Source organism: Pleurodeles waltl, chromosome 3_1 (assembly GCF_031143425.1).
Source record: "Pleurodeles waltl isolate 20211129_DDA chromosome 3_1, aPleWal1.hap1.20221129, whole genome shotgun sequence".
NCBI classification, from domain to species: domain Eukaryota; kingdom Metazoa; phylum Chordata; class Amphibia; order Caudata; family Salamandridae; genus Pleurodeles; species Pleurodeles waltl.
The window spans coordinates 1,606,216,180-1,606,237,892 of NC_090440.1; the positions used below are offsets into that span (position 1 = coordinate 1,606,216,180).

At 42.3% G+C, this 21,713-nt stretch overlaps 1 protein-coding gene across 1 annotated transcript in view; it reads right to left on the minus strand.

The window, feature by feature from the left end:
- SLC38A11 (solute carrier family 38 member 11) overlaps nt 1–21,713 on the minus strand; it is a 454,649-nt gene that overhangs the window by 383,639 nt on the left and 49,297 nt on the right. The window contains exon 3 of the mRNA XM_069221362.1: nt 15,060–15,194. Coding sequence (XP_069077463.1) covers nt 15,060–15,194 — 135 coding nt within the window. The remainder of the gene's footprint in view (nt 1–15,059; nt 15,195–21,713) is intronic.

The following is a 21,713-nucleotide window of genomic DNA, read 5'->3' on the forward strand; positions in this document are numbered from 1 at the left end:
AGCTCCCCTTCTATACTGCCTTCAGTCCCTGTCTATGATGCACACCTTGGGGTCAGACTCCTGAGGGTTTCGGAATGCAGCCAATGTAGCTGTGTGTCGGTTATGTGAATGGACTGCACAGGTTGTTTAGCCTTCATTAGCTCACAATGATTGTGAGTAATAAGGGTGGCACTCACACAAGACAGGTTTTATAGCCCTGGCCTCTATGATGTTGTATTCCTGATTTGGTAACATGACGAGCTAGAAAGTGTTGAGGGTGCTTATAACATTCCTGTAACTCAGTATTTCCAAGCTACCTCTAACCCTTTTTGGAGAAAAAGGAGTTACTGTTTGGTGAATGCATGTGTGCAATGCCACATACTTATGTCACTACAGCACTGCTAAACAAAATTACTCAAACTTTCTCTACTTTTCTGTCATCCATACAGGTCAACGCCCATCAAAAGCATGAGATATGGAAGGCCATTGCAAAGAAGATGTGGACCCTGGGGGTCCACAAGCGGCGCAGCCTGCACTGACAGAAGAGGTGGGAGGACCTGCTTTGGGCAACTCGAAAGTCTGCTGAAGGCCAAGTCGGGCAGTCCTCCCAGTGATCCAGGCTGGTGCAAGAGCATAAGTCATTATTTGTAGATATTGTTGTTATCTAACCTTTTTCATTTCCAGCAATGTTGTATGCAATCAACATCAAGATTGAAAATCATCCAAAGCCCATGAGGATTTCTGGAGGTGTCAGTTAGTCAGACAGTGTCTGATGTTGTATGTAGTGTATTTGTTTGTGCAGGTGTTTGCCAATAGATTCCTCATCACTGTTGTGAGCAGACACATGGCTACCTGCAAACAAATGGGATACCTGCATTTTCTCAATGTTGTGAGTGACAGTTGCACAAAACATGCCCCACAAGTGTGTGCAGGTATTGTAGGCCCCATTCCTGGTGACTATGGCAAACTGCGCAATTATGATGCAGTTGATATATCAGACATTACAAAGGTAGGTTTGTGCTACGACAATATGAGAATGTGCATCTGTACCAAATGGACCGGAAATCTGAGTACCATGGCATAATTCATAACTTGTAACATGTTTGAAACCAGTTTGTCCAGCACACTTCTAATCAGTTCGTGTGAACAGTGGCAAATTGACCTGAAGCCTTCGTCCTTTACAAATATGCATGTAAGTCAGTCTGTGTCAGACAACGTGAATCCACATCGTGTGTCCACATTGGTGACAGAGTCACACATACCCCCAAACAACATTTTGGTGTCCTTAGTTCTGTCCAGAGGATAAATACATGATGGAAAGCAATGTGATACTTGAAGGGTTATTTGCAGATGGAAAGTTAAGTCACATAGATATTGTAGTGTCCCATCCTGAGAAGCCAGTTTACATCCCAACACCTGGCCCTTTGTGAAATGTGAATACAGTTTAGTGTGTACTGCAGTGGTTCAGCGATGTCTCAAGATCTATGTGTTTACTCATGCTGTCAAAACCTTTTTTCATGGAGGGAACTACAAGTGTATCAGTGACAAAGGCAGACATAATACGCAAGCTGGCATGGGGGTTACTAAACTTTGCTCAAATGTTGTCTGTTGAATATTAATGTCCAATTGTAGTTGCACAGATACTCTCAAACTCTAGTATCTGTTTTTACAGTATCATCTGGGCAAGGCAATTATGAAAGCAGCCAGCGCTGTTGGTTAGAAGCAAACAACTGGGAGTTTGGTTTGCACAACACCAACACCGAGGGTCCCAGTGGCATGGAGGGTGAGGGGACTGGCACAAAGGCCATGCCTGACTCTACATCTTCTTCGGAGGCCTCCAATGAAGACCAGTTCCTAGTGGTGGTAAGCCCTGGAGCAACTGTGACACCTGTGTCATCATCTGCCACATACCTTCCAAGCTCCACCCTCCCTCTTGCTACCCTTTCAGCTGGCTGCAGTCACCTCCTTAAAATGGGTGGTGTCACCTTTGCTGCAAGCACCTACGACCCTGCCCCGGTGTCCAATGCTGTGCTCACTGAGGAGGCTGTTGACCTATTGCGGACTATCGCTGTAGGCCAGACTGTACTTCTGAATGCCATCCAGGGGCTGGTTAGCCAGAACACCCAGATTCTGGTTTCCCTGGATGGCATTTCCTACATTTCCGCATTGACCGCAGAGTCCCATCCACCTCAACCTCGTGCCAAGTCTTCCACCACTTCCCCATCCAAAACACCTTAACCCAGCTCTATCTCAGCAAACATTTTCACACACCCACTACAACAACCACAAGCAGCACATCCTCACACCGACACAGCAAAAAACACAGATACGTACATGCAGACACCCCCACACACAACAAGTACACCTTCAGTCAGTGCACTCACCACTACACCAACACCCACACACACCGCAAGCACACCCCCCAGTCAGCATACCCACCACTTCACTAACACCCATACACACCACAGGAACACCTTCAGTCACCACACCCACCACTACACAAACACCCAAGCATCACAAGCACACCCCAGTAAGTGAACCTACCAGCACACATGCACTCATGGGTACAAATACAGACACCACACCAACACACACCACATCCATAACACATACATTCACACACACAAACACATACTGACCCCAAAGGCCAAGACTCAGCCACGAGGCAGACAATCAGTAAGAGACACAAATCTGAACATACAGCACATATACTAGACCCTCAGGCACCCACACCTTCAACACATACACACGCACAATAGACACATCCACTCCCTTTACCTCCCAACTCAAACTCCCTGAAGACCACCCTACCCATTTTCTGAAGGAGGACCTTGACCCATTCTAAATCCAAAAGTACCACTCTCAAACATCGTTACAGCCCTTCCACTGCTAAAAGCACTCCTTACACCTTCAAAGCCACCTCTTCCACCCCCTACCCCATCCCTTCCACATCCCACCATACCGTTTCCAAACGTAGATCCACTCCTCCCAAACCTAAAACCACCCCTCCCAAACCCATGGACCCTGACACCCCCACTAAGATCATTGAGGTGCCTACTCTCTGCCCCATTGATGCCCCTTCCAGAGGAGTTTCATTTTGACAGTGACATTAGGAGGCAGGTTGTGGGCAAACACCCATACAACAGACTAATGGCCTTGTGCCTTTGTTTGTTTATTTGTTATATTCATGATTTAATTTATGAGAGAGGTGTCTCATTTATTTAAAAAAAAAATATTTTGAATATACCTTTGTCCTGGCCTTATTTTTTTTTGGTACTAATTGCTTGCTGATGATGTTCTTTCTGATAATGTGTGTACCGTGCTCATTTGTGACAGTTCAAAACATACATTAGTATTGTACATTTGTGATGTACATATAAATTTTGGTGCACGCATTCATCATGTTACTGGACTCTTACACCAAAATTATACATGTTTCTGTTTTTGCGAAGAATGCATGTGTGTCTATTTTGACATGATGTGTCAATATAATGCACATATGCATTACACATGGAACCTGGCACTTTACAGATAAATCTGATCTTATGCTTGTGCTATAGTGCACAAACCAAGGGGGCATGTGACTTTCATACTTCTCTACCATGTTTGTAGTTTACCAGTCAAATTGGTAGTACATTCTGTACACACCCACCTGTAGCATGTTGTAGTGTAATAGGTACATTATCATGGGTTTGTTTGACTCAGATTGGGTATGCTGTTTCAGTTGATGCTTTCAATGTTTTTGGGACAATATTGCACATACCGGTGCAGGCACATTTCTATTTGTAATTTCTGAGACTTTTTTGTGTAGGTGTCCATTGCTATGAAAGCAGTTCATACCCGATTGGTGGGTGCTACTTTTATCTTGAGGTCTGTTTTTATACATTTTCTGTCTACAACATTGCACACTTAAGCATTGCCCAGCAGTATGGTGTTGTTCGTAGATATTACTGACCCATGCATGAGACCAGTACTACTGTGAAGCTACAACTCCGAGAATAACAGGCATACCGTGATACTGCGACTTACTGTCTGTTCTGGCGATGACGGGGATGATTTCCATCTTGGACCTGGCCCAGGAGCAATGGCAAGACTGGTAGCAGCAGGTTCATGGCATCAGGAAATGTGGAAAGCGCTAAAAAGCTGAGTTTTGTGCTTATATGGCTCCCAATCTGCCAACTCAGGTCTGGAGGTTTAGCTGTCACAGTTGCTTGGGGGGGGATGCACATCATGATTGGCTCAGCTGTAAAAGGGACTGGTGTCCCGCCACCAGCCACTTTTGCTTATGTCACTGTCGACACAGGTGAAGATTCTTGGTGGTGATGGTGGACCGTCAGCAGTCTTTGGCCTAGGCTCTCGCTGACTTCTAAATAGGGCGGGCAAACCATCATGGCAGTGGACTAGTTTTCATACAAAAACTTAATGGCTGGAGCATTATCACCAGCATCTAAATCAGGCCTGCAATGTTAGCAATGAAAGAAAATTTTTGGAAGGGGGAGATGTTTTAACTGCTGCACAGGGAACTGCACTCTAAGGAAGGGTCTAAAAAGGAAAAGTACGAGCTGGCAGCATTTTTGATTTACGCAAGTGTCGTCTGCAAGACGTTCCTTGACCGCTGCAGGTTGTTGTTCAAATATATGGATGTCATAGGCAAGGCCCAATTGACTTTTGGGGGTATGCCTGGGCTCAATATGATGAGGAATTCAGGGCAAGACTGGCTTGGGACCCCGAGGCTAAGTGGGGGGAACTGGCTACTGATCTATGCCAGCATACCATGGACCTTGCTGAGTTTGGGAAGACAATTTTCACATCCAGCGGCCTGCTTATAGTCTATAAGCCCTTTCAAGGGTGCCCCTTCCCGGCAGGGGGGTGGATAGGACAACCACCTAAAGGGCTGGGATTTTCAGAGGGAGCCTGTTGGGATTACAACAAAGAAATGTGCATGTGGGAGTACTGCAAATTTCGGCATGAGTGCTCCAAGTGCGCTGGCAGACACACCACCATTCACTGCTTCAGAAACACTAGGGGTACCAGGGAAAGGGTATAGGGCAGTGGCAGCCTTATGCAGGCAGTAAGGGGCCCCACCAGCAACAACATCATTTCAACAATAGAGAGGGAGAGATGCACATGGACCTGGAGCAAAAGGCTTGTAATCGGTTAATCTGGACAGGTTGGAGTACTGTTTGAGGTTCTATGATCGGCCAAGGCAGACAGGGATATTGAGGGATGGCTTCACAGTGCACTTCCAATTGGGTTATGAGGGCCCATGGGCTCAGAGATGGGCAGACAATTTTTGATCCGCAGGAGAACACAAACATGCAGTGCAGGACAAACTCAACCTAGAGGTTTCGGAGGAGCTGGTGTGCCCCTTTGACGATTGCCCAATGGCAGACTTAACTGTGTCACCAATAGGTGTGGTGCCCAAAAACAGGGAAAGTTTTGCTTAATACAGCACTTGTCATGGCCTGAAAATGGGTCAGTGAATGATTTCATCCCTGAGGAAATGGTTTTGGTGTCATATTTATCAGTGGACATGGCCATGTCGCTGGTGAAAGCAGCAGAGTAAGGGGTAAAAATGGCAATATGCAATGTGAAGTCGGCTTTTCGGCTGCCTTCAGTTCACCAGACTACTTTCAACTATTGGGCATACACTTTGAAGGGAAATGGTAAGTGGATAAGGCTTTGCCGGTGCGATGTTCCATCGCACATGCACTGTTTCAATGTTTCAGTTCCTTTCTGCAATGGCTTTTCACATGGCATACGGGCCATGGGCTGGTGACAAACTACTTCAATTATTTCTTTTTTGTGGCGGTACCCACTCGACGGAACATGGTGTTGACATTTCTGGGAATGGAACTGGATGTGGAAAAAATGGAGGCGCAGCTGCCCTAGGACAAAAATAGTAGCTATGCAGACACCGTTGACAAACATGCTGGCTAGAGTGAAGGTGAATATTAGAGAAGTGCAGGTCCTATTGGGCCACTTCAATTTCACCTGTAAGGTGGTTAAGGTGGGAAGGACATTTTGTACGAGGCTAGGTTTGGCTCTTGGGGGGGATCACTGCCAACCCATGACATACTGGGGTCAAAGAGGGCTTCAGGATGTGGTGATTCTTCTTGCATTCTTTCAGTGGAATTCCATTGGCCCGCCAGAATGATCCTGCCTGTAATGTGCAAATCTTCTCAGATGCAGCTGGAGGTCTGGGCTTCAACTTGCTCTGGCTGGGTTACTGGTGTGTGGAGAAGTGGCAGGTTCAGTGGAAAGCAGTAGGTAGAAGCATTGTGATCCTTGAACTCTTTCCGCTAGTGGTAGTGATTACACTGTGGGGAGCAGAGTTGGTGCACCGGGGGTGATGTTCCAAGTGGACAACATGGCTGTTGTACAGGTGGTGAACAGATAGCAAGAGATGCCCAGGTCCTAAAACTGTTGTGTGTCTTCGAGCTGGGTTGTTTGCAGCATGATATCTCTTTCAGGGCGTGCCATGTGCCAGGGCTTGAAAATTACGTTGCAGATGCTCTGTCTCATTTCCAGTGAGAGAGATTCTGTGGGCTGGCCAAGGGAGCAGGTAAATTCAAGACATCTGTGCAAATGAAGCTGTGGGTAGTAGGCAACACAGGAGGATACAGTTGGTAGTAGTGTCCCTGGCTGTGTGACTAGGGCAGCTAATGTTCTGGCTTTATTAGAAATGTTGGCTTCAGGGGGGCAGCGCCGACAGGCAGCGTGGCATAGGACAGAGGACATGGTTCATTTTATCCTGGATTTGACAGAGAAGGGCTTGTTGCACATGACAATCATGGGGAAACTAGCGGGTATTGCTTTCATGGGTAAGTTGCTGTAGGGCTGCTCCCCCTCAGCTGGGAAACTGGGATGAAGATTGCTTGAGGGCTGGGCGAGGGAGCAAAGGTCCCATGGGAGACCTCAGAGGCCCTTATCATGGAACCTGTTTGGTTGGGTGGTCAGGCAGTTGTCGTTGGTCTGCAGGGGAGAAGAGGAGGTGTACATGTTTCCCATCCTGATGTCCTCGATGTTTTTTGGCACCTTTCTAGTGTCCGAATTGCTCGGCTGTAGAAGCAGGAGTGGAGTGATGTGGGTGATGTCATGAGGAGAGAGAGGAGATTGGGGGTGTGGCTGCAGAGCACCAAGGCAGACCAGCGACCACAAGGAAAATCCATAGTGTTGCAGTGTCAGAGTACCTTGATTTGATTCCCTCAGGAGCAGAAGATAAATCCTCAGACCCAACCCAGGCTACTCACAACGAAATCAAATCTACGGCATTGAGCACTCTGGAAGGGAAAAGGGAAAAGGGGAATGGCATTCAGAGAGACTGCCTCAGAGATGATGTTTCCTAAAATACTCAGTCTGTCACTTCATGTCTTGTCTGACTGGATAACGGCACCTGGAAGCTGTCAATCAGGATACTTTAGTGGCATCCATAATGGACAATTCAGAGAAGATCCTTGTTAATGAGCCGAATTATAAGGATGCTCTACCCTCCAAACATGGGACTGTAACAGGAACTAATGGGTTATCCATCATGACTTGGAATCTTGCTGGCCTTGCTAGGAAACTGGATGATGTGGACTGGGTTGCCTACATAGAGTCACAAGATGTGTGTCTTTTCCAAGAAACCTGGGTTGAGGACCAATCAAGTATGGATGGGTTTCTCTCTTTTAATATCCCTGCACAGCCATCAGAGAAAGCAACTGGTCGAGCGAAAGGGGGACTTTTAATTCTTCTAAATTCAAAGCTCCAATGTGTCTATAAGGTTTTAGAATTTGATTGTCCCGATTTGATGGGCTTACAAATTTATTTTCATCAAAATGTTAACATAACTCTTATCAATGTTTATGCCCGTTCCGTTGCACGTGGTACAGAATCACATATTTTAACTCTACTTTCTGATTTTTTAGACACAATACAAACTAATTCCTATTTAATTATTGCAGGGGATGTAAATTGCACCTTTGAACCCTCAGCATTTCTTAGTGACTTAACTGTGGAAGAGGACGAATTATGGGGGATAGCACAATTGGATGGTGATAATTATCCTCCACGCTCTCGTGTCGCAGCACAGCTCGCTACTTTATGCTTAAAGTTTGGCCTAAGGGCCTGCAATGGCCGTACTCCTTCTGATTTAAATCTTGCACCGACATTTCTACGAGGTTCTGTGGCCAGTGTAATTGATTATTTTTTGGTGGATGTGCGTCTTTGGCCACTGCTGCTTGACATGAGGGTAGATTCAAGATGCGAGAGTGATCACTCCCCACTGTTGCTTACCCTCTCCGGGAATATCTTTGGTAGAACCTCGAATACACAACCATTAATGGTCCCTCCCCCTATTTTAAATAATGCTAATACGAAGGTGAGGTGGCCCAAAGTCATGTCAAACCCCTATCTGCTATGTAAGATTTATCAAGTGTTCTTAGATAATCTGTCAGCTTACGAAGAACTCGAGCAGGAAGCTATACCACTTCTTGATATCCACGAAGATATGATGGTCAAACTTCAAAGTGTTTTTTACAAAAAGGCAGCCTTGGTAAGCCGGCAACACGGGGGTTCATCTAACAGTAGATGGTTTAATGATGCATGTATGAGGGCTAAGACCAAGCTAAGAAAAGCCATAAAGGCTGGGTCCACGGGGGCGATCAAACAAGCAAGATGTATGTATAAAAAAACAATTTTACAATCAAAGAAAACCTGGGAAGATGTTATTTGGCAGGATTTGTTAGATGCTACAAAAGCAAACAACAATACGCTCTTCTGGGAACTGCTGACGAAGCACGAGAGAGGGGGTAGGTCTATTCTAAGGAACCACATTCAACCCAGAACTTGGGTGGAGCACTTCTCTCTCTTGTATGAAGGAACTATCTCCACTGGGGCTGTTGACTGTGATAAAGTGGGATTAGACCCTCTAATTTTACAAAATGCTAACCTTGCCACTTCTCCACCTGATGGGAATCCATATAACCCTGAGAGTTATATTTGTTTCTCCCTCGAAGAAACTGCAGAGGCTATCAACTCTTTAAAGTCAGGTAAAGCCCCAGGTCCTGATAAAATTCCAGGCGACCTTTATAAATCAGAGCCATCTATATGGACCTGGTATATCAATCTACTGTCAAATAAAATCACAAAAGGAGGACAGATCCCTGAGACGTGGAAGGGCGCAGAAATTATCCCAATTTACAAAAAGGGTAATGTAAATCTTCCAATCAATTACAGACCGGTCAGTTTAATCGACAATTTACAAAAAATCTTTGCTAAACAGTTGCTAGTTAGACTGTCGAACTGGGTGTCGGAGCAGCAGATCCTTTAACCGCTCCAGGCAGGGTTCCGCTCTAGAGTTAGCACGGTTGACCAGGCTTTCAGGTTGACCGTGCTACACTGGAAATATGTAGTCTTGGCAAAGCAAACTCTATACGTCATTTTTGTTGACCTACGTTCTGCCTTTGATTTGGTCCCAAGAGATAAGCTTTGGGGAGTGTTACACAAAATAGGGGCACCACCAGATATTATCCATCTATTAATACGCATGCACGAAGGCACTTACGCGCAAGTAAGATGGGGTAAACAAGGTGAATTGACTAATAAATTTCCCATTAAAAGAGGTGTCCGTCAGGGATGTGTGCTTGCACCACTTCTGTTTTCTTTATTCATCAACGAGGTGGTCCAAGAACTAATGACATGCCAGAACGATGCTCCCACAATAGTCAATCAGAAAATTCCAATTCTCCTTTATGCGGATGACTCTCTATTGATTTCAAAAACCCCTATGGGGTTGCAAATTCTTGTGGACAGATTTAAATCATTCTGCTGGAATTTTGGTTTAGAGCTGAACTTGAAGAAAACGAAATTGATGGTGCTTCGCTCTGGCCCTCGTAAAAAATGCACTATTAGGTTAGATGGAGCCATTTTGGACCAGGTTAGCTCCATTGATTACTTGGGTGTGAGACTTACAGATACACTCCTTTGGGAGGAACAAGTTGGCAAGAGTGCTGGGCTTTTGCAACATCGGGCAGCATCCATATTGCGCCTCTATAGGAATACGATCGCTAAAGTTGTGTCTCCAGCAGTAAAGATTTATGTGGCTAAGGCACAGGGTGCTGCTGTCTACGGCGCAGAGATTTGGGGCATGGCAGATAATAGTAGGATAACCAAAACTGAGAATAGCTTTGCACGGGCTTTATGTGCTTGCCCTACTAGTACCCCATTAACCCCCCTATTTTTAGACCTAGGGTTTAAACGAATAGCTGATTTAATTATCTTACGGCCTCTAGTATATTGGGTGAGGCTTTGGGTAGTTCCCGAACTGGCCATATATAAGTTTTCTCTATTAGAATTGTTAAAAAGCCCTAACTCTACGTCAATCCCATCGATCAAACACGTATCCAGCTGGCTTTGCACGCTGGGATTGAGGAACTTTTGGGAGAATCCCCAGCAACTTGTGAAGTCCCATGTTAAAGTATTGAAGGGAGCTTACTGGTCCCACATACGTAATAATTACATTTCTCAAAAATCGAATGGTCATTTAACTAATTTGTTTATTGACTTTAAATGGTACCCAGAGTTCGAACTATATCTAGATATAATACCTGACTTACTAGGCAAAAGCTTGTATGCCAGATTTCGATTTGGAACATTACCTTTGAAGGCCTTGACGAGCAGATGGGGACCTAAGTCAAGCTCTGATATTTGTCCTGCATGTGGCACTTCTTCTGAAACAATAGAACATTTTATGTTTTTCTGTCCCGCTTACTCAACCCCAAGGTTTAAATGGATTCACAAAATCTGTCGGGAACTGAACTTAAGGAAATGTTTTTTAGCTTTGAGGATTTTAAAAAGCCACAATTCAAATGTGACAATTTATGCAGTAAGTAAGTTCTTAGTAATGGCATGGCGCATACGTATTTTTTATTTACAATGATTTGAAATTGTTACTAGTCGGGCAAACATGGATTTTATTTTCTTCTTTTAAATTTTCCTATGATATTATGATGTTTATTTATATTCATATCGTACTGTATTGTATGCTTTGATGGTCTGTCGGCCGAATAAAGCTTATGTGTGAAAGACGGCACCTGAAATATCACATTCACAATTACTAGGGACACAACATTATTTGTTATTATGCTTTCTTATTAATTTACAATTAATTCTCTCTGACTTTCAATATTATACTCACTCACCCTGAGCTCCCTGAGGTTTTGCTTCTCTCTGTCTATGTAAATATTTATTATGGATATACCAATGAACTTCGTGAAATAGTTCTTTATGTAACACGAAGAGCTGTTTGCTGCTTGACTCATGTGATAAGATTTTCAGTTCTGAATACGTTTTCTTAATATGTTCCTAATATTCAGTTGTGTCACTATATATATACATATATATATATATATATGTATATATATATACATATATATAGTTAATTATTTCTTCAACAGATGGACTGTTAGCCATCTGACGGCTGCACCGATCCCATCACGTATCTCCCAAATCTCGAAATCAATTAATTCCAGAACGCTCGTATTTAGTTCATGAGTTTATTTTCTTGTACAGGTAATCCAGAGTCCCAAGTAAAATGTCTGTCAACGCGTTTCGGCAAAACGCCTTCTACTGGACAGTTTGGCTACTCAGCCGACATCAATTTCATACAACTTTTAAGTCCTTCATTTGTTTCCATAACACTATATTGTACTAAAAAAGCGGCGGCCATCTTGAAGTATGTAATAATGATTATTTAAATACAACGCTTAATCAAAGGATGAACCTACATTAATACCAATTTTCACAGATAAGATCAGAATTAAGATTAGAAAGTCCTAAGTAATAATTATTAAATAATAGATATAATAGGCAAAAAGACAATAGCTTCCAATAATTCATAATGTTTGATCATATAAGAACAATACTCAAATAACAGGAAAAATGCCCGTATAAATATAAACGAAGGAACTATAATATCATATTTTTCAATTTTTAAATATTTAAATTATCATTTGTTATATGTATAAATAGTTATTAATAACTAATTAATATCCTGTATTAAAATTATGTTTGACAATAACAATGATTGTATTGTAATGCTATAGTGTACATCTAATGCCTATATAATCAAATCTGATTCCTCACTATCCTTATCTGTATAATAGGTGATTCCATAGACACTCATGTGGATAGGTTGTATTTAAAAAAAGGCCTTAGCAAAAAGTGCAAAGTGCTGAAAATTTAAACTAATAATAAGTGCAAAAGAGCATATAAAGTGCATTAAAGTGTTGCAAAAACTCCAATTAAAGCAACCAGTTCTATTAATCTCTTGTCCATATTATAATCTATATATATTTATATATCTCTATAGATGATATTTAATATTCTACATTCGCCAAGTTACAGGGAAATAAAATCAAACAGCCATCATCAATGGCACAGAGCAGATCTGTATACGAACTTATTCCATCTAAATTTCATCAGACTGTAGTATGAACTCAAAATAAGGAAAGTTAATCAGTCATATCCACTTTACAAATTCCATCATGGCATGTTCATCTAAGTTAGTTATGATCTTCTCACCCATCTTCACCCAATGTAAGTAACATACTGCTAAAATAGCACTACTGTTTTTAAAGTTAGAAAACATAGGGAGTCTCTTTTTAAGGTATAACTAAAAGCAATAAACGAAGTATTCTCATCTAAGATGAACATGGAGCTCAGCATCAAGATTGTGCCCCAATGGGGACTCAGAGCCCAATAGTAAAATCATCTTGGATTCCATTTGTCTGAGCTCAAGCGTTCTATTGCCGCCTCTGGGATTTTTTTTAATATGTTTGATACCATAAAAAGCTAGAGTACCACATTCTCCTTTGTGTGCTTCCCAAAAATGTTTGGCCAGAGGATAGGTTTTATCTTGATTTTTTATGGCTCTAAAGTGTTGTAAGAACCTAACTTTTAACTTATGAATGGTACTTCCAATATATTTTTTTTGGCATCCACATTCAATGACATAAATCACAAATTCAGATCCGGTCTTTGATCTCGCACTGACGGCCATCAAAAGTTTGGTATTTATGTGTATTTTGAGCATACTTACAGGCCTTACAATGGCCACATTTCCAAAATCCCAAACTTTTTTGGCTCAACCAAGATGTCTTAGTTTTTACTGAAAAATAGCTTCTGGTTAGATAGTCTCCCAAAGAACGTGCTTTACGAAATGTTATGGACGGATGGGTCTCTATATGATCATTAATAATGGGATCGTTCTGTAAAACATGCCAATTTTTTTGGAGTATAGTTCTTAGTGAATCATGTTGTTGATTATACTGCAGGAATATATAGTTAATTGTAATTTTATTGTTGCATTAGTCGAGGTAAAGAATTCCTCTGGACTGTCTTCGAATTATTGTTGTTGTCACAAAAGTAGCTTTCATGCTTGATATAAACAATGCATGTTGAACTTCCAATTGAAGTCTTCCTACGTTCATTGTTATATATCTGTGACAAGAATAGCGGTTGTTGTTTAAATATGTAAATGTCCGTCAACGTTTTTTGATTGTCCTTCTCAACCAACAATTTGTTAAAACACTTGAAGACTTTCTGAATCAGTTAATGCCTTTTCTCTTTGAACTATTAATATCTGCTGATAACTCGTTATCTGTAAAACCACATGCGGAGTGTAGTTTTTCCTCACAAGAACGTTTACCTCAGAAGTCGCGCTCTCTCTGCACATCTGGTTCCTGTGAGGTCACAGTTGAGGTACGAAACTCTCAAGTGGCGCGCGTATCCTAGCAACTAGCTGAATGCAACAATAGAACTACAACTTAACCTTCTGGCTTCTCTTCGGCCATCTTCAATTCCTTTCTTTGGCCTTTTCTTTGTAAATAACACAACACAACTTGGCAAACCTTCTTCCAACTAGGACATCCTTGTCTCTACTGAGGATACTCCTTTGCCTGCATTCTCAATGCTTTTCTCTGACTTTTCACTGTTACTGCGTGGTAGGTTTGAAGGGTCGGGACATGCAGATGCTCCCGGCATCGAAGCTCTGCCCAGAGGCATGGTGTTACAGGTTGGTTTGCACAATGGGGGGTTTTGCGGGGATTCGTTTTCTGGCACTGGTCAGGGGCAAGGGTAACCACTTTCCAGCTCCTCTCTGTTCTGCACAAGATGCCAGCGTGATTGGGGGTCACTCATTTCAAATATGGACACACTCATTCCGGATTGGTGCAGCTCTCGAGGCTGGCAATTGTGACTGGGCACAGGAGGACATCATGCAGCTAGGGCGCATGATTGCCCCAACCGCATGATTGCTTCTGACTGCTTTCAGAGATATGTGCGCAAATCCAGGGGGAGGGCAGCACATCTGGGCTTCTGTGTAAACATTTACTGCTGTTTTTGTTTCAGGTTTGGTTGCGGGACCATCAGTGGAAGATGTATCTATGTGGTGGCAGGACATTGCTTCATCAAATGGGTGGAGCAGAAGGAGGCTCAAAGGGTTCATGGTACCATTTTGGGGATTGATCAGTGCTTGTTTCCTGTTAGGTGTGTCAAGTGCAGTGACATCGGGGCCCAAAGCCCTGAAGGGCCTACTGAAACCTGGCTGTATTGTTCTATCCCAACAGCAGTCAAAGGGGCAATTTTCTTAGCTTGCACCATAGTCCATTGCCCCCTTGCTACACTATTGACCAAAACAAAGCCATTTTCGCAATATGATAAGAAAGTTTCATACAGATTCATCAAATTGCACCAAAATTAAAAGCAGAGCAAAAATTACATTTTCAACGGAAATTCAGACCCAACCATAGCTGCACAGTTCCTTTCCACATTATATTCAGATTGACAAATCTTAAACAAAAGTTGCAATTTAAATTGACAAACCCCGGGTATTCTGGTTACTAAGTTGAACAAATCTCTTCAAGTAAAAGCATCTGCTCATTTTGCCACGAAACCTCGAATGCTCAGAATCCATATATGTCAGTTAAATGACACCCAAACTTCACATTTAACAGTAGTCACTCTGGGCAAAACGTGTTTTACATCTTCTGTTTCCTCTGACCGAAATGTAGTGGTATGTATAACTGAATAAAACTTACCAATAAATGAATAGAAAAACTGCAGTAATGAAACCAACAGGAATCCAATCACTCCAAAGGTTTTGTTGACAAGAGCCTGGTAGGTATTTGTGCCTGAGATATTTCCCCCTTTTATCAACAATATGATGGAATAATCTGTTAAAGAAAGGTGTAATTCCATTAACATGCCGAATAGTGCGTATCTTTTATGTCATACAAGTTCATGTTGGACAGTTTCTGTTTTACTGAGCTATCATGTATTAATGCTAAACAATTACCAATAAAGGAAACAAATATTTAATTGTTTTTCCTGCTGAAATGAGTTGTAAACTATATAATAAGTATGCAATATAACAATTCCATACTGTCAATGGGTCTTAAAGTAAGTGAAAAATATTAGCGAAATAAATAATTCTGAAGTATTTAACATTTTACTGTCAAAAACATAGAATGAATAGACAATCAAAGAGAAGGAAGCCAAAAAACGCGCCTGAATGACATGAACAATGAAGTAAATTATTCACCAGAAATCATTACAAAATATGACTAAATGAAAAGTAGTACACCAAAATGAGTGTAAATAATAATTGCTAAATTATTGATCTAAAAGATTCCACCACAACAGACAATGTATTTGAGAACGGCCTTTGTCAAAATATAATTAAAAGTTGTTTATTTTGTATTGATATCCATCCATGAATATAAATTATAATAATAATCATATACGTAATCACGAATGTTTCAACTGTTAGTCAAATATAAATACTGTTTTCTATTTGTTTGAAGCTTCCTGTGGCACTGTAGTAATCCCACACACTTTTCATGGCCCAGAAGCCATAATGCTCCTTGTTGTATGCAGTACGTTTTCAATAGCATAATCTTGCTTTCATGCCGAGCAAGGGAAGCTGGATTTTGTGATAAGAGAAGCTAGTGTGCATTTAAAAGTTTTCTTCCATTCAATGGTGCCTTGTGTCTTCTTGAATGGAAGACCTGGTACAGCACATTAGATACATTTTTGGTGTGAACAACAGGTTCTTTCACCTGGTCATATCACATTGACTTGTATTGAGAGAAGTTGCATATATACTAGTTCAGTTTTACATGTTTTTAGCTTTTAGCTCCAACTGACCATTTTCTAATGAGAACCATAGTCAGTTGAAAAGACAATTATCTTTCATTTGTGTTTGCTGCCTGCTATTTTGGATTAAAATTAAATGCTAGTTGGACTTTAGGCTTCCTGACAGGTTGTGTTTCATTTTTAACACTTTGTAACACTTTAAAGTTTGCTACGCATCTTCTCATAATGTTTACCATGTTTAACTAAGCATGAGATGATTAAATAGTAGAGGACCTCCATTTTCACTAGCAGATTTACTAACAATATTAGTATATTAAATGATTAACACTCACTTTCAAATGAAGATAATAAGTCGTTAAGGGGAGACCCTCTTTATATCAATCAATAAATAACAAATAACTCTGAAGAAGTGTCTACTCAATTGGACCATTTTAAATGTCCCTGTGTTGCCACACGGTTTTAATACATTGAATGTATTTCAGTCACGTGGACAGGCTGCCAAAAGGTTTATAAATTGTTTGAAGGTCATAGATGTACTTGTGTTATTAACAATGTTTGGATTTTAATGTACTAGGATGACTATCCTGCATCAGTAGCTCAAGCAAACATACTTCTTACGCATAGAGCACCAGAGACTCCCAAGAAAGTGTTCCAAGTCATACTTTTCGAAGTTCATCATTGTTGACTTTGTAACTGTGTGATAATCTGTATCACATGTGAGTTTTGAACACAAAGATAAGATTGACAGCTTGGACTTAATTGTGACTATGGGCAGTACTGACATGTTTAGATGTGTCCTCATTCAGACTCCCGTACTTTAGGTGTTGGTTAGCTCTTTTTTATATAAAATTATCTTTCTTTTTCTTGTGTTTCTAGTAGTATTTTTCAATATTTTATATTCTCCATTGCCTTATTTTTGTATTTTGTATGAAAATATTCCATACTGTTCATGGATGAAATACGTTGACTACCCACTTTTGAAACAATTGAGATAAAATAAATTCTTCATCTAGCACAAAGCAATTTTACCATTGAGTTTGTCTCAAGGTGTCATGCTTAAAATGGCATACAAATCTAACACATATTTCAGTTATTTCAATTTACTACTACTGGTTTAGTTTAGTTTATTTGTTAACTATGAATCTAGCCAAAAATGACTCCTGCGGTCTGTATGGTAAAAATAATTAAACCTTGCAGTAAGGAAAACAATATTTAAAAAATGAAAGTTAAAGAGCCACCATAATCAATAATAGCAAATTCTAGAAGAGTAGGCAATAGTAAAAAAAAATCACTTTCAAATTCCTTCTTGTAGGTCAGAAAAGAAGGGGCAATACATACAGTGAAAGAAACAGAAGGAACACAAACAAGGAGCTGCAACAGCCACATCTTATACTGAAGATCCCCTTTTGGAAACTCTAGGAATTTGAAGATTGAAGAGGTTCTTACTTCGAGTTGCATGGTACTGTTCAGCTACTGCCAGTATCAAATCCAAGTAGACAGGCCTTCCAAAATCCATTATTATTAAGCCTAATGGCCCAGCATGTTTCAATTCTAACATTAAGGGCAGTCACTGAAGTGACGACGATCAGAGTGGCAATATCATACTTTCATGTTACAGTGAAAAGTTAGCCCATGGAGTTCAGTACACCACAGCCTGGCACAGGAGTGCATTATCGGAACTGCATTTCCGACATGCACAAGGGGAAGCATGAACCAATGACCAAATGTTACTTGTCAGTTGTTAGAAATGGGGTCTCTAGTTGGCAGAGGAATACACCCTTGTCCAAATAGGGACCACAACCCTAGTCAGGGTAAGTCACACACAGTCCAAATTATCCTGTGCCCACCCTCTGGTAGCTTGGCACTGAGCAGTCAGGCTTAACTTAGAAGGCAATGTGTAAAGTATTTTTGCAATAAATCATGCAATAACACAGTGAAAACACCACAAAAGTACACAACACAGGTTTAAAAAAATCTAAGATATGTGTCTGAATTGAATAAGGTCAAAACAATCAAGTTTTTATAAGTACACGTTGAAATATCACTTTTGCAATGATAAGAAGAGTCCTTAAGTCTTTAAAAAGCAACAAGTGTCTCTTGCAGAACAAAGTACCTGGTGTGCGCACGGAAGCCACAGAGGAGAAGATGTGTGGAAAACGAAGGGTGTACGTCGGATTTCTGGGTGCACACAGACGATGCGTTGATTCTTTTTCATGCGACAAGGACTTTGCATCGAATTTCTGGCACGCAGGCTTGAATCCTCTTTGCGATGTGGGGTCTCTTGATGCCCAGGGACGTTACGTGGAAATCCTGAGCGTGCAGTGAGAAGTCACAGATGCTGAGTCGATCCGGTGGCCGATGCCTCGGAATTTCTGTTGCACTGCAGGCGATGCGTTGATTCTTCTTGCACGAATTTGAGCTGTGTCATTCCGGCTCATCGATGTGTCGATCGAGTGGACTGTGCGTTAAAGTTCTGGTCGCAACACTGGCGCTGCGTCGATCTCCACTTGGGTAGCCGGGCTGCGTCGTTCCAGTTCGGCAATGCAGTGATTCGTTCACCGCTAGGAAGGCTGTGAGCCAATTCCGGCAGGCTGTGCATCAATTTTCACCACACAAGGAGTTTCTTTGCATAGATTAAGTCTTTGAGGCCCTGAGACTTCAGGAAAGAGGAGGCAAGCTCGAACCAAGCCCTTGGAGAGCACTTCTCAGCAGAGCCAGAGGTCAGCAAGGCAGCAGGGCAACAGCAAGGCAGCAGTCCTTTACTGCAAAGCAGTCCAGGTCAGTTCTTTGGGCAGCCAGGCAGCTTCTCTGGGCAGGTTTCAGGTTCTGCTGCAGAGTGTCTAGCCCAAGAAGTGTCTGAGTTGGTAGGGTCAGGGACCCAGTTTATATACCCAAAAGTGCCTTTGAAGTGGGGGACACTTCAAAGAGTGGTTTTGAAGTGCACAAGGTCCCCTTTCAGTACAACCCTGTCTGCCAGGGTCACAGTAGTGGGTTTCGCAGTCCTTTGTGTGAGGGCAACCCACTGTCCTTTGAAATGTAAGTGTCAGGCCCTCCTCCCTGCCAGCCCAGGAAGGCCCATTCAGAATGCAGATGTGTGCAGGTATGACTGAGCACCCTGTATTTGTGGTTGTCTGGGTGAAATGCACAAAGGAGCTGTCAACCAGCCCAGCCCAGACGTGGATTGGAGACAGGCTGTAAGGCACAGAAGGATTTTAAGTGCAAAGAAATGCTTACTTTCTAAAAGCAGCATTTCTAAAATAGTAATATAAAATCCAACTTCACCAGTCAGCAGGACTTTGTATTACCATTCCGGCCATACTAAATATGACCTGTCTACTCCTTTCTAATCAGAACCTACCACTCAAACAGTATATGAGGGTAGCCCTAATGTTAGCCTATGAAAGGAGCAGGCCTCACAGCAGTGGAAAACGAATTTAGGAGTTTTCCAATACCAGGACACATAAAACACATAGGTTTATGCCCTGCCTTTTGTCTACACAGCGCCCTGCCCTATGGGTTACCTAGGGCCTAGCTTAAGGGTGACTTAAATGTAGAAAAGGGGGAGTTTAAGGCTTGGCAAGTACTTTTAAATGCCAAATCGAAGTGGCAGTGAAACTGCACACACAGGCCTTCCAATGGCAGGCCTGGGACATGACTAAGGGGCTAGTTATGTGGGTGGCACAATCAGTGCTACAGGCCCACTCGTACCATTTAATTTACTGACCCTGGGCACAGGTGGTGAACTTTACTAGGGACTAAATTAAATAGGGAAGTAAATTAAAGGGCATATTTATACTCCGTTTGCGCCAAATTTGCGTCTTTTTTTTTTACGCAAATTCAGCGCAAAACTAACGCCATATTTATACTTTGGCGTTAGACGCGTCTAGCGCCAAAGTATGAGGAAAGAGCGTCATTTTTTTGCGTGAACGCCTTCCTTGCATTAATGAGATGCAAGGTAGGCGTTCCCGTCCAAAAAAATGACTGCGACACAAATGCGTCGTATTTATACTCCCGGGCAAAAATCACACCCGGGAGTGGGCGGGGCAAAAAACCCCGCATTTGCGCCTCTTTTTAACGCCTGGGTCAAGGCAGGCGTTAAGGGACCTGTGGGCTCAAAATGAGCCCACAGCTGCCCTCCCATGCCCCCAGGGACCCCCCCTGCCACCCTTGCCCACCCCAGGGGGACACCCAAGGATGGAGGGACCCATCCCAGGGACATTCAGGTAAGTTCAGGTAAGTATAATTTTTTTTTTTTTTTTTTTTGGAATAGGGGGGCCTGATTTGTGCCCCCCTGCATGCCTCAATGCCCAATGACCATGCCCAGGGGACATAAGTCCCCTGGGCATGGCCATTGGGCAAGGGGGCATGACTCCTGTCTTTACTAAGACAGGAGTCATGTAAATGGCGTCTGGGCGTCGTTAAAAATGGAGCAAATCGGGTGGAGGCGATTTTTTTGCGTCAACCTGACTTGCACCATTTTAAGACGCCCTAACGCCATTTTCCCCAACGCCGGCGCTGCCTGGTGTACGTGTTTTTTTTCCACACACACCAGGCAGCGCCGGTCTGCTAGCGCCGGCTAACGCCATTCAATAAATACGGCGCCCGCATGGTGCTTCAGAATGGCGTTAGCCGGCGCTAAACTTTTTGACGCTAAACTGCGTTAGCGCAGTTTAGCGTCAAAAAGTATAAATACGGGCCTAAATGTGTCAATGGGTTATGAGCCAATGTCACCATGTTTTAAGGGAAAGAGCATAGACACTTTAGCACTGGTTAGCAGTGGTAAAGTGTGCAGAGTCCTAAAACCAGCAAAAACAGTGTCAAAAAAGTGGAGGGAGGCAGGCAAAAGTTAGGGGTGACCACACTAAGGCTGTCAGGTCTAACACCAGTTGAATGGCTTTTACCGTTTTGTGGCCAGGGTGCCCGCACATTCCTGTTCCAGGCTGTTGTTTAAAATGTTTTGAGTGCCTCGTATTGACACCGCAAGGTCACTCATCATGATTTTTGCAACAGTTAGTCATGACTAAGGAGAATGACAGAAGAGCATTTTAGTTTGTCATTTTAATGATGTATGAAATAACTTGTCATGATGAACCACAAAAGTCTTTAAATTAAACTGTGTTTATCCTCTGGTAGCTTGTCACAAAGCATCAGGCTTAACTTAGGCGTAATGTTTAAAGTATTTATGTGACACACAAACAGTAATAAAGTGAAAACACAACTCAAGAAAAATCCCAAACCAATTTAGAATAATAGAGTACATTTTAAAAAATAAAATGATACAACTAAATCAAAATTCAGTCAGCAGAACCGGGGATATGAGTTTTTAAAGTTTTAGCTGAAAATAGTGTCAAGAAGCACAAAGCACCATTTGTGATTAACTGGTCGTGCAGGACCAGCAGAAAATCACAAGTTCAGGCTGAATGCAGTGGAGTGTGAGTCAAATACTGGGACCAGGTTAATCCTGGTGAAGAGTGACCTCCACAAGTCCTGCACGAAAGGTTGTGGAGTTGCTGCAATGAGGAGGCTGTTACTGCATGGAGCAGGTCGAGCATCGCGGAGGGTCGTTGCTGCAGCATGAAGAGATTGTTGTCAATAGA